The sequence below is a fragment of the Capsicum annuum genome, chromosome 8 (genome assembly GCF_002878395.1).
Source record: "Capsicum annuum cultivar UCD-10X-F1 chromosome 8, UCD10Xv1.1, whole genome shotgun sequence".
Taxonomy (NCBI): domain Eukaryota; kingdom Viridiplantae; phylum Streptophyta; class Magnoliopsida; order Solanales; family Solanaceae; genus Capsicum; species Capsicum annuum.
In genome coordinates this window covers 147806102-147819778 of record NC_061118.1, presented here as the reverse complement: position 1 = coordinate 147819778, position 13677 = coordinate 147806102, and the positions used below count along the sequence as shown (strand labels likewise).

The 13677-nt window shown below is 33.5% G+C and overlaps 2 protein-coding genes across 2 annotated transcripts; one reads left to right on the top strand and one right to left on the bottom strand.

The window, feature by feature from the left end:
- The first annotated feature begins 773 nt into the window (after window positions 1-773).
- Window positions 774-3516, top strand: LOC107839334 (cytochrome P450 78A3). Its single transcript, XM_016682769.2, has 2 exons — window positions 774-1913; window positions 2652-3516. Exons 1-2 carry the CDS (start codon window positions 783-785, stop codon window positions 3276-3278), a joined length of 1758 nt encoding a protein of 585 aa, XP_016538255.2. The 5' UTR covers window positions 774-782; the 3' UTR covers window positions 3279-3516.
- A 6704-nt stretch (window positions 3517-10220) lies between these two features.
- LOC107839335 (cytochrome b5) lies at window positions 10221-10929 on the bottom strand (the record flags this gene model as incomplete). Its single annotated transcript, XM_047394529.1, is given in 2 exon segments — window positions 10221-10781; window positions 10863-10929. Coding segments are annotated over 2 exon segments (321 nt in total), but the record flags the coding sequence as incomplete, so codon positions are not given.
- Window positions 10930-13677: the final 2748 nt, after the last annotated feature.

The window sequence follows — 13677 nt, the reverse complement described above, 5'->3', positions numbered from 1 at the left end:
TTACTTAAAAAGTAAACTTAAGCAGCTTCAACCCAAATAGCCAAATGATTGGAATTGGAGTTGAAAATTAGTCAATCAAAAGCTCATGGAATAGACTAGTTTATCATAATAAATTAACGTCCCAATCATTCATATAAAAGATTAATAGGTTGCACAAATCAGGCAGACCTTGGTTAAATATCCAAGGTACATAAATTAGATTTAAAAAATTAGAGGGGTTTATATATAGATTGCTGAATAGTACCGACACAGGTGAGACCTCAGGGGGAGATTGACCTAAATAAATAATAATTCCCAAATCCCGAATACTGTTAACTTAATTTCGGACCATCACTATTTAATTAATCCTGTTTAGCAAGATAGCACGCAAACTATTGTTATTGGAGCGTGTCACACGCGCCTTCGTATCTTGTTCATTAAACCTTCGTCATGCAATCGTGTGTCAATCCAACTATGTCAACATACACCTTTTTATAAATCTAATTACTCATTATTGTTTCTAATTAGTATTAATAATTACTCTAATCACACACTACGATGCGGATAAAATGTAGAGTAAAATTAGTACTTTTCGTTTCAATTTAAGTGACATACCAACATACGTATTTATTAATCTATTTTTTAAAAAAATTGTCATATAGAGTTTGATTTTATATTTAATAAAATAATCCACAATCTTTTGATTTATTCCAGAACTAGCATGGTTCTAGTCATACTGTCCTAATTATTCCCAAGTATGTCCCATTCTTCCCCTATATAAAGCATGTAAAGTCTCTTCTTTTATGCCGCAAAACCAAATACAACACCTTTCTCACTCTTGCTCTCTATCACTCTTTTCTACTTCTCGCAATACTCTGCCTATCCTATCAAAATTTTCCTCAGAAACCCTAAACAACACATTGCAAATAAAAATGAGAACCGACATAGAAAGCCTTTGGGTTTTTGCATTAGCTTCAAAATGCAAATCTTTCACCTCCATAAGCTCTTTATGCTTTATTCTCTTTTTTCTTCTCCTCTGGCTAGTCATGAACATCGTTTACTGGTCTCACCCTGGTGGCCCTGCTTGGGGAAAATATAAATGGAGGAAAAATTCCTGTTTAGCTTTATTTCATAATAATAATAATAATAATAACAACAACAACATACCTGGTCCTAGAGGATTTCCGATCATAGGAAGCATGAACATCATGGCTGGTCTAGCACACCGCAAAATAGCAGCAATAGCCGAATCTTGCCAAGCCAAACGTCTCATGTCCTTAAGCCTAGGCGAAACCAGAGTTATCGTCACGTGTAATCCAGACGTAGCTAAAGAGATACTGAACAGTTCAGTTTTCGCTGATCGTCCTGTAAAAGAATCAGCATATAGCCTAATGTTCAACAGAGCAATTGGTTTCGCCCCTTACGGTGTCTACTGGCGAACGCTTCGAAAAATTGCTGCTACTCACTTGTTCTGTCCCAAGCAAATTAAAGCCTCGGAAGCACAACGATCCCAAATTGCTAAACAGATGGTTACAATGTTCAAATTAGGCGGACGTGATGTTGTCAAAGTTAGGGACGCCTTGAAATTGGCTTCTTTAAACAACATGATGTGTTCTGTTTTCGGGAGGATGTATAGTCTTGAATCTTGTAATTCAGAAACAGCGGAGCTTGGAAAATTGGTTGATGAAGGTTATGAGCTTTTGGGCATGCTGAATTGGTCTGATCACTTGCCTTTACTAGCTGAGTTTGATCCACAGAAAATACGGCTCAGGTGCTCTAGGTTGGTGCCTAAAGTGAATAAGTTTGTTAGCAGGATCATAACCGAACACAGGGCGCAATCAGGTGCTGATGTTGAACCTGATTTTGTGCATGTCTTGCTCTCTCTTCAAGGTTCTGAAAGATTATCAGATTCCGACATGATCGCTGTTCTTTGGGTAAGCATTATATTATAGCACCAACAACTAACAACCATAACTAACCAGTTCAATTTGATATATAAATTAAGTTATGAATTTGCTGCTAATCTGTCGCTAATAAAAAATAGCTTCTCAGTTGCTAACTCTTTATCTTCTAATGATATGTTAGCATAAAAATAGTTGTAAGTTTTATGTCACGATGGCTAATGGCTTATAAATTTAACAATCATGCTTCATTAATTAGTCATCATTTTTCGTAGTTTACTAATTCAAAGTTCAAACTTTGTTTAAAATTTTCTATGCAGTCAGTAGTATCTTTATGAACTGAGTCGTTTTTCTCGTAAATTTCATTCTTTTTTAAAATTCTACCATGGTATCCCCGCTTGTGAGTATATATTCAGGGTCAATTTTTTGATTTAATAATCGCACTCGTTCTAAAAGCAACCACTTTTATATTTATCTCCTTTCTTACGTGGACCTAGTTGCCTTTTCTTTTTCATTTAACTCCTTTTAATAATAGAAACAAAATAGAATGGCTAATAAAATGTCAGCTTTAAAAAGAATAAAAAGAAGCTGTGTAGAAGCTATTCGTCATAGCACTTAAAAGAGATAATATCATTATCTTATTGTACTTGCACATACACGCGGGCATAAAAATCAAATGCCACAAAAAAATGCACTTAAAAGATGAGACTGACATTTGAAATTGAAATTTTCAATTTAATGTAACACGCTTTTGTACTATGGTAATTTCAGGAAATGATATTCAGGGGCACTGATACGGTTGCTGTATTAATTGAGTGGATATTAGCAAGGATGGTACTTCATCCTCAGGTTCAATCAAAGGTCCAAACTGAGTTGGATCGGGTCGTCGGCGGATCGCGAGCTGCGACGGAGTCTGATGTATCGGAAATGATATATCTATCCGCGGTAATAAAAGAAGTACTAAGGTTACACCCTCCGGGCCCACTGCTCTCGTGGGCCCGTCTTGCAATAACAGATACAACCGTGGATGGGTATCACGTGCCGGCTGGGACCACCGCTATGGTTAACATGTGGGCCATCACTAGAGATCCGGATGTTTGGTCGGACCCACTTGAATTCATGCCCGAAAGGTTCATTAACGGGTCGGACTTCTCGGTGTTCGGATCCGATTTGAGGCTTGCACCATTTGGGTCGGGTAGGAGGACTTGCCCCGGCAAAACATTGGGCCTGACTACGGTCACGTTTTGGGTCGCAACGCTTTTACATGAATTCCGTTTTGGGCCCATTGATAATAACGGGCCTGTTGACTTATCTGAGGTTTTGAGGCTTTCTTGTGAAATGGTCAACCCACTTACCGTTAGGGTCAGACCAAGACGTACACCCAGTAATTGCAATTAAAAATTCAGAAAATGAACACGGCAAAATAGGAGTTTTTTTCTTCTTCTTCTTCTTTATTTCTTAAACCTCTTCTCTATAAAAATTTCTAATGTTTTGATTTATAGTATTTGTATTCGATATTTCGAGAGTTCATTTGACTTTGAATGTACAAATGATATGTTTAAATTAAACATAAGTTTCACATCAGACAACATATATTTTATGTACCTTGCATGATATAACGTATTTATAATCTTCATACAATTAAAATATCGTCAGTTGTACTGTAGCATACTAGCATGTGCTATATTTTAAACTAGTTGGATGCTTATTAAAGTCAGGTGTCCATTTAGGAAAAAGAAAAATTACCTGAGACAGCGAATGCATGTAGAGTTTATCCTCCTACAAAAATATTGTATACACTTATTACGAACGTGAATGTAATGTATTTTACTATTATTATGTAAATATAATGTATTTCACTATTATTATGCGCATGGCTACAATATATTTCGCTATGTTTGAAAATCAAAATGCTACTACATTTCGTACTTAAATAAAACCTTTGAACGCAAATCATGCTAACATTGTCAATACAAAATGTGACATACGATTATTGTATACCACCGTTACAAGAAGCATGACAAGCACTCCAAGTCTTTTTTCTCTTTAATTATTAATGAGAATCTTCGTATATATAAAAACATAGGATAAAATATTGGCCTGTGCGTCCTTTTCATGTCGTTCTAGTTTTGGCATAATACAATAATTTGAGGATTCCAAATGTGCATTACTTATTATGCGTTGAATAAATATGTGGACTCATTTTTTCTGTTTCTTTTTTTCTTTGGGTAGGGTGGGGGGTGGGGTTTCTCTATGTATAATCTACTAATTTCAGTGCTAATTTATTACTGGAATTCATATTAAGAAATCCCACTTATAAATTAAAACAATTTCTACTAAAATAATTTCTAAGGCTAGATGGAAAGGTCCTTCATTACCATCTCTTTGTTGGTTGGACATTTGTTTTGTGCATTTGTAGTGGATAAAGAAGGTTTAATACAAAGTGATCACTTTAAACTCGTAAGGATATTCTATTTAGAAATTTAAACAAGTCATGTTCTAAATTAACACCTCAATTCTTAACAAAATATTTCACTTTCGATTCAAAATTTTCATTTTTTTTTTTTTGCGTGTATTTTCGTTTTTTTTTTGCGTGTATTTTAATTTGTCTATTAGATATTTAAGTTAATCATATAAATATATGTATCTTCTCCTTTAATCATACGCGTCAACTTCAAGTAAAAATGTCTAGGTGTATTATGGCTTATTGAGCCAAACACATATAATTAAAATACGTTGACACAATTTATGTGATTAACTTAATTACTTAATAGACGAATGAGAACAAATTCAAAAAAATAAAATAAAAATTTAACCTACAAGTGTCTAATAGAAATACTTTATTAGAAATTGTGGTGTTCAAGTGTGCTTAAATGAGATATCCGAATAAATTTAAGGGGTTGGTTATATGTTAAGCCAATAAAGAAATATAATTGTAGGGTATATGTTGTGCATTTCTAATATGGGCCTTCATCTGATGATCCAAGGGCTGCATCATGATGACCCTATTACCCAATCAACGTCTCTGAGCCACGTATTTCTCTTTCATTTTGGAAATAATTTCCTTAAAGAAACAAAGAAATATATACTTAAAGAAACATAAATATTTAAGTCATTGGATTATTGAATATATTCATAAATATTCACATAGAGAGGTGAGTAATTGATAATTGACAGGGTATGCAAGACGGTACTCTTTTCCTTTCAAAATAATTGTTACAACTTTCTTTTTGAAAGTCATACAATATAAATCTTGATCCACACTTTGCTTCAAGGAAATGGAAAAGCTAATGCGATAATTAACGATTTGGATTATCAGCAGGGGTGACTCTAGGCCTAGGGTAAGGCTAGTAAAGCGAAGCCTTTAAAATTTTGAGACCCCAAAAAATTTAATATGAATTTTATGATTTTAATTTCACTTAAAATAATATTAAAGATTCTAAAATATAAAAGATAAAAAATTTAAATTAAATAAAAAGGAAAGAAGAATTGTCTACATTTTATTAAAAATATTTTAAAGCTTTTTATCAAATCATCATAGTAGTAAATAAAGTTTTCACAATAATATTCAAGGTAATGCACGACAAACAAATGATTAACATCTTATTAGTTAAAATTAGTCCTTACTTTTATAAATAATAAAATTATGTGAAGTTAAATGCTAAATGTCTTCTAAGAATACTACACTAAAAAAAGTAGTACCTAAGAATAATAACATAACTCTAAATTATTGATTATATTTTTGCTACGTACATATATTTAAGGTCTCATATTAAAATTTGGTTTTAGGCCACTAATTTTATTAAGACGGCCTTGATTATCAGTATCTTTTTTGGAATATTTATAGAGAAATCAATATATGAGAAGTTATAGTTTGAAATTCATATTGAAAATAGAACTAATTTTCGAGCCAAAGAATCAAATTAGTAGTACTTAAAGACAAAGGATGTGCTTAGAGACGGGAAATGTTTTTTTTAGAAATATATCTTTTAGGAAAATAAGTAGATTTTTTTTTTTTTTTAATATGTAACTAAAAGATATTATCTTATAAATATTGGTATATAATCTATACAGGGATGTGACATGAAGGTGAAGATGAGGTGTGTGAAGAATATATGGAAATGTTACAATGAATGAACTTTTTTTTCCACTTTCATTATGAAAATCATTTTGCCTTTTCATTATTAAAAACTTATCTTCTAACTGAGAATATTTTTAAAATATTTTGACCAATCAAACATGTAAAAATTGGAAAATATTTTCAAAGGAATCTTTTTAAAGTTGACTCTGTATTGGATTTGGGAATACTATTCTAGAGTTAACTAGTAATTATAATTTTAAAAATTAGTGACATCACTGAAAACCTTCAAACCTGCAACAAATTAAATGACTAATTGTCGTGTCAACTTGGCATATATATGCTACAAAATTAACCACACATCGTCAGCAGTTAGCTGTTATTGAACTGGTGATGATTTGAAAAAACCAAAAAAGGCTATTTGTTGGTGTTGATACTTCTAGTTAAGCTAAAATTTAAATTAATGATTGTTAATAATGTATAATGCAACTGGTCCAAATGTTTTCGATTGTCTCTACATTGCTTTCCTAGGACAAGTCCACCGCTAGAACAAATATCATATAGTATACTGCTAATGACCATGACTATTAGGCTAGTTTTCAAAATCATTGAGTATGATGTTGTTTCTGTTTAATGTATTCCAAGAAAATTGTCTTATGGAAATTATTCATGTTGCCAACTTGCTAGCATCCTCGGACTAATTAATGAATTTTAATTTGTAAATGTACATCAGGCTCTATCGTCAACCAGTCCCACTTGTAGGACTCACCTCCATTTCTTTGTCAATTTTAGCAAATTAGAAGAGTTTTATCATTTTTTTCCCATCACTCTTCAAATAACTGCCTATAATAATAGTAATCAATTTTAAAAGTATGAACGTATCATTAACAATGTTAGTTCAGTAAAACAAACCTTTAATGAACATTTTCGTAATGAGCGGGCCAAATCAACAAAATTCGGGTAATATGAAAGTAGGGAGTAGTCTTTGCAATTAGTCTTAGATGTACATCACGCACATGACCAATGGCGGATATAGCTAATAAATTACGGGCGTAACTGAATCCATTATTTTTAATACAAAAACTATTAGATATAAGTAAAAGTCACCAAAAAGTATTGTAATGAATATAGCGGTACAATTTAAAAAATTGAATCAATCAAGTTTAAATTCCGAGTTCATCCCTATTCTTGATAATCATACCTAACATCAACTAGTCATGATGTGAAACTGGACCTATATATCGTTAATTTTGCATCGTGGCACATGTTTAGAATAACAATCTTTTATGTCGAATTGTTGTTTCCATAAAGGGCCAACAAGTATCAATCATATCGAAACAAAGAAACAAATGAAACAAACAGTATTGCTACTCATATGCTGTATTATAATGATCAAGAATGATGAAGGGAAGAAATAAACAACAAATGACTTAGTAAAGGGAGAGTTTATTTCACCAATTATGCCTTTTGATCGATGAATGCTTTTTTTTCTTCCTTAAGCAAATCCACTACCCATTCGATTGATGAAGGGTTTTGGCCATTTTCTCAGTTTTTATTTGTTTACAACACAGAATAAAAATACTTAAATATCAGCCAATGCAAGAGGCAAACAATGTGGTGGACATTCTTGCAAGTTGTGGGAAAACCTGGGATTCACCTAGTTTAGTTGGGGACATTAATTTATATTTTTTATGTCGCCCCATGTTTATGCTTTACATCTTACTTCCACAACTTGATGGGAGGGTGTTAATTTATGAACATTATATTGATGGAGACATCCAAAATGAAATCATCAAAACACTAATCAACAAATTAATGTAGGATTATCCAGTGTTTGGATAAGGAACAAGCTGTAATATCGAATCAACAACTTGATTTTGTACCACTTGATACAAATGTTATATTTAATGTCAATTCAAAGAATATAATTTTCTCTATATTTTAAAAGGTTGTTGAGGATTCAAAGTAATCAAGAAACACATATAATTTTAAGGCGTGACTGATGACTATACGAAGTCCAATGTCGATTATATTCATGTTAATTAAGGAAAAGGATATTCCTAGTACTAGACCTTAAATCATGCTTACTTTGGATGCAAAAATTGAACTCTTTTTGTTTGGTTGGAATTTTTTATACTAGTTTATTTTCAAACAAGGCAATAGGTTTATATAGATTATACCTATTCATATATACTAGCATGTCCCTAGCACTTTCTAATTAAACAAGTTGCTGGAAGAATTTCTTTTCTTTTTTTTTAAAGTGAATTTTTTTTTTTTTTAGTATAGCAAAATGTGTCACATTCATTTGATTGTCATATAACAGTGTATGACAATTAGTGTCTCTTCAACTGTTTTAAAGACATGTCTGATCATAGTCACAGAACAAGCCACATGATCAGTGTAATGCACCACATGTTCACTGTTTTTTCATCAGAAATTTTGATGAGAAAGAAAATATCATTTGAATGACTTAAAAGAGTTTTCTTTAATTTTTTATATTAAATTGGGAGGGGAAAGGGATATTACCTTAATAATACATTATAACTGTAAAAGGTGGGGAGTTAGCTAGCCTTCAACACTGAAGAATAAGCAAGTTGCTATCTAGTTTCCATGAGAGGAAAAAAAAAAAATACTTTCTCTCAATTCAAGTGTCTTACTTTTCTTTTCTATATATTAGTATATGACAAGTTTAAAATCTCAAAATTTAAAGGAGTACACTCATCATTAATTTAAGATTGCACGATTCAAAAGTCTCATATCCAATTAAATTAATTAGACACTTAAATTGGAACTAAAGATATAGTACATAGTTTACCTATAGAAAAAAATGGTTTTAAAGGGGAAAAGAAGAAGTTGTGCATAACCATATGAGGAGAAAACTGAAAAATGTGTTCGTTCTGGAATAAAAAAATGTGTTTTGGAATTGTTGAGGACAAAAATCTGAAAAGATTCCAATAAGGACAGGTGGATAGATTTCAGCAGATTCAGGGTGAAGTCACTTCATTTCAAGTTACTGTTACTACTTACCTGTATGCGTCGGTGTTTTTATCTTTTTGTATCACAGGGAGTGATGTTGATTGATCATCTGCCCCTAAACACTTTGGGACTATTAATATTGATGAGTGATGACACATGTTTAATGGACCTTTCTCTGCATGCATGTCCTTTTGTTTCGACTGATTATAATTTTTTAATTTTTTAATTTTTTTTTCTCTCAAGTGTTGCAATTGATTTTCCATTAATTTACAAGTAGTATTTTCGAAAAGGTTAAAAAAAAAATGCATGATAGTCTCAATGGTTTAGAAGTTTTCACTTAGATGACGCTTACAGAAATAACATCTATAATTAAATGAACAAAAGGGTATTATAATGGCTTCATGGATGGTAATTTTCATATCAAAAAGGCTTATAACTGTTCCTTGCAAGGTCTTGTTTGCCATGATGTAGCTTGTTTTAGACATGTTATCATATTATAGCTTGCACTACTGGAGAGGATGAGGATCAAGAAAACTTTGATTAGTCAGGTTATCGGCATTGATGCTAGTTGTGTGCTCTGCAACATGCATCCTGAGACACTGGAGCATTTGTTTTTGGAGTCCTACTTAAAAGCTTGTCTTGCTGTTGTGGAGTGTGAAGTTTGGGGAGAGAACCGGAACTCACGGATTTTCCAACACAAGGCGAATATACAGGAGAGAGAACATAAATGTATTGTTGGGAAGAATAGAGCTCATTTTGATGTAGTTAGTTCTTTATAGGGTACCTGTTTTAGACTGGATCTTGTGGATTGAAGGTTAACTATGAAGGGATGCCACGATGTTGGTATACCCTTGTTTTTGTACAGCTACTTGGTGATTAATAAAATGCCAGTTGATTGTGAAAAAAACCCAAGTATATATATTAACATAAACCCTTTCTTTTCAATCTCTTTATGGGGTAAAAGAGTTGAGGTAAAGCAGCAAAACCAACCCCACTTCGATCAGTTCCTCAGCTTCCAAAAGCTCTCTAATCTTTATAACTATCGAGAAGTGTTTTTACTAAAAGCTATCACTTCAAGTCGAAGTACTAAAAGAAATGGTCCAGGAAACACAGCGGCGTAGGAAGGGGAATATTGGAAGTGCGCTCCTTCCCAGTCCCACCAACCGAGAAATCCGTGAGACTTTCTGTGGGAGGGGTGGGGGTGGATCATGTGAGTTTAATTTCAAGTAGGCAATATCACACCATGTTGACTTAGTATACCCTAAACTGAGCAAACTAGCCAGGAGTTTGTAGTACAAAAAGTTTTAATAGAGAGAATAAGGCAAATGATGCCAATCAAGGAAGAACCAATTGCCTGTTCCACCATCCGTCTATACCATAGAACTTTTATTCTAACAGACAACATTACCAACAGAGACACCAAACAGGGCTAACAACATTTTAACATCCCAGTAGGGGATCCAACAAAGGTAGCAAATGCTCATAAGCTGAATAGGGCACTAGTTTTAAGACTCGAACACAACAAATGAAATTACAAGCTGCACCAGAGAAGGCTGTATTACCCATCGCAGCTTGAAATACGACAGTTGATCTCTATTCTTTCTGGTAAAAGGAACGGAAGGCAAGTGCTCCACCCAATATCAACAAAGGTAACAAGAATTGCAATATCTTCCATAAATTTCCTGAACCCTGTTCTCCAGCGACTCGTGTCGCTTGGGTTGGCGGGGTATATTTGGGTTCCACAGGAAGAGTGGAACTGACAATTTCACCAATAAAGTACTTATTCATCAACTCTCTTGCATCATCACTGTGACCAACATCTTCAAAATCATCTGTTGCATCCTTGCCTATATATCATACACAATTACATGTATCATATCTAAGTCCAGTTCACAAAAAGCGATCCGATACCAAGATTTTAATCTTACCTGTGGCAGTTAGCAAGACTTCATCTCCTCCAGGATGATCATCCAAAAATGAGGTTACATCATAAACCTAACATAAAGTTGTCAAACACGGAATCAAGAGACAATGGGATGGGAATTAAATGACAGCAATTGTAAACAATGATTAGAACAACACCACTAAAATAATGCTTCCAGCTGAAATGATTTTGATTTACGCCTGGTGAGAACAATATTTATTACCAAAGAGAGTCTATGTCAAACACCAAAAATGATGACAAACTATGTAGCGTTACAGATTCAGCCATGCAGGTGTTCATGTATTAGTTCGTCTAGATTTCGTTTACCTTATTCAACGACTAGAAATCTTAGAAAACATCAAACCATTCTATAATGCATCATAGTCAGTTAACACCAAGGGGTCGTTTGGTAGGAGGGATAAAGGATAAGAATCCCGGGATTAATTTTAGAATGAGTTTATCCCATGTTTGATTGGGATAAAATGCATGGGAAAACTCATCCCGAGATTAGCTATCCCAGGATTGTAGAGTTATTTTTATCCCTTCTTGAGGGTGGAATAACTAATCCCGGGATAGCTAATTCCAGGATAGTTAGTCCAAGGATAACTAGTTTCCCAATCAAATGGCCCCTAAAATCAAAATAAAATTGAAACCTCTCCAACGCAGTTCCAAGCTATAACATTCCGGTCAAGCACTTTTATGCCTCACTGGCTAGATACTGACAGATTGTTCACAGTATAGAATAACATTACAAGAGTGAGCAGGAGAGAGACAAAATAGCACGGTCTACCCTACAAGACGAAAAACTTCTCTCCATGTATTTTGTATATAGACAATGTACTCATTACATGGAAAGCAATGTTCTTATACCAACAAATCATTGGGAAAAAGTAAGATCACATAGAAGGTCAACAGCTTGTCCAATGAAAGAGCATACACATAAAGAGCATACACATACAAGCCTTCAACCATTTACCTGTGATATCATACAAGGCTAGTGGTAAAGAACAGCAATAAAAGAGTTTCTTACAGCAATAAAAGAGTTTCTTCTACCTCTTGACATTACCCTGCGTCTAATTGGTAGACCATTGTATGCTGGAGCATGATTATTCTTCTACGAACAAGTGCAGAAGTCACACATTTCATAGCACTTCCAAATATCATTGAAGAAATAAAACCGAATTGCATTACCTTCCCTAACAGATATCTCACTTGTTAAAAACCCAATCTAAAATATATCTCATATTTCCTCTTTTCTATACTGTTTGCGATTTAAAATATAGTTTTGCAGGAGTTTAGCAAACTATCTTTCTGTTGGACAATTTATCAATTTAGTTTAAATTTCTTTGTTACACTCTCAACTGTAATGCAAATGTTAGTTTCTTAAACTTTTCAAGTCTCCTTCCCCTTAATGTAATACAATACTACCCTCAACACTTGAGGTTACTCTTGTCCCAATTTATTCTCAGGAAGACATTGTGTTTATCTTTGATTCTTACCTGGGCTTTACTTTGACCCTTCACTTTTAAGATCCTTCTTTTTCCCAATAAGGTAAGTTAAACTTCCAAGTTCATAGTCCCTTTGATATTTAAAGAGATGCCAAATAATTTCTACAATTTAAGACCGATACTTAGCACATTAGATATGCTCCCCTGGGAGGAAAAAGGTCCCTTAATTGTTCTGATAAGATGAAAAAGAAAAGTTTTTTTATCCTATTACTTTAATTTTTTCTTATTAGTTTGCTACCTTTCCCTCATTCACTCAATTTTATGGACTTCTCATGGCCTAAATCCTATCCATCTTATTCTAATTTATACCTTTTGATGTTAAGTGCTAACCAACATTACTTCATTTTGTTAATTATTATTTTCGGAGTTGTATGCACCGGTTTATGCACTAGCTCTTCGCTCTCCCTTCTGTTTTTCACCCTTTTCTGTCTTCTTTTGTTCTTTTCCTTTCTCCCTTCTGTTATTACTTTGTCTTATCCCTTGCTGATACTTGTCATTCTTCCTTGACAAAGAAATACTAATAAAGGGGTCAAAATGCCATTTTTTATACTTTTTTTGGAGTAAATTACGAGTAGAGATTTTGGGGGGAGTGGATAAGACACAGCTGTGGATGTCCTGATGTCCATCCCATGCTTTTGAGCGATTCTTCCCACAAAAGGAAGGTCTCTTTCTTTCCATACTTAGAAAAGTGACCAAGGTGCTTGCGCTCATCAGAAAACTTTCTGAAGACTAACTTTAGAACAAGAAAAGGAAGCATGCACTGCCAAAATATTTGACATATGCATTGGCAAACTATTCAATATATGAAGGACCTACGGACCTAGCAGATTCTTCATGACCTAAGAGCATCCTGAAACTGGAAGTTCAGTTGAATGATATACATGTTAAAAAAAAAAAGTATTTGGGTTTACACTCAAAGCATAAAAAACACACAGGGCAGATTCAAGTGACCAAACCTTACTTAGAAAACGCCCGATGCATCTTTCTTACTTACACATCTTAATTTAGTTTCTTAGTTCTGCTTTTCTTATTTCTATTTACTCCATTTATCAAATTTCCACTTTCCCGTTTCACTACACAGGCCTACCAACTCTATAAAGTGAAAATTGGAGCTTATACTATTGGATATAAAATATACTTCTTACAAGAAGTTTCAGATGAGCAATGCTATTACTGAATTGTCAATGTTATTTTTTAAAAATTAGAGTAAAGGTAATCATCACACTCAGCATCCAGAAGATGCAAAGGATTACAAAAACAAAAATAACTCCTGTACATTGCCAAAGTTATGTGGTTTTACACAACACCTCA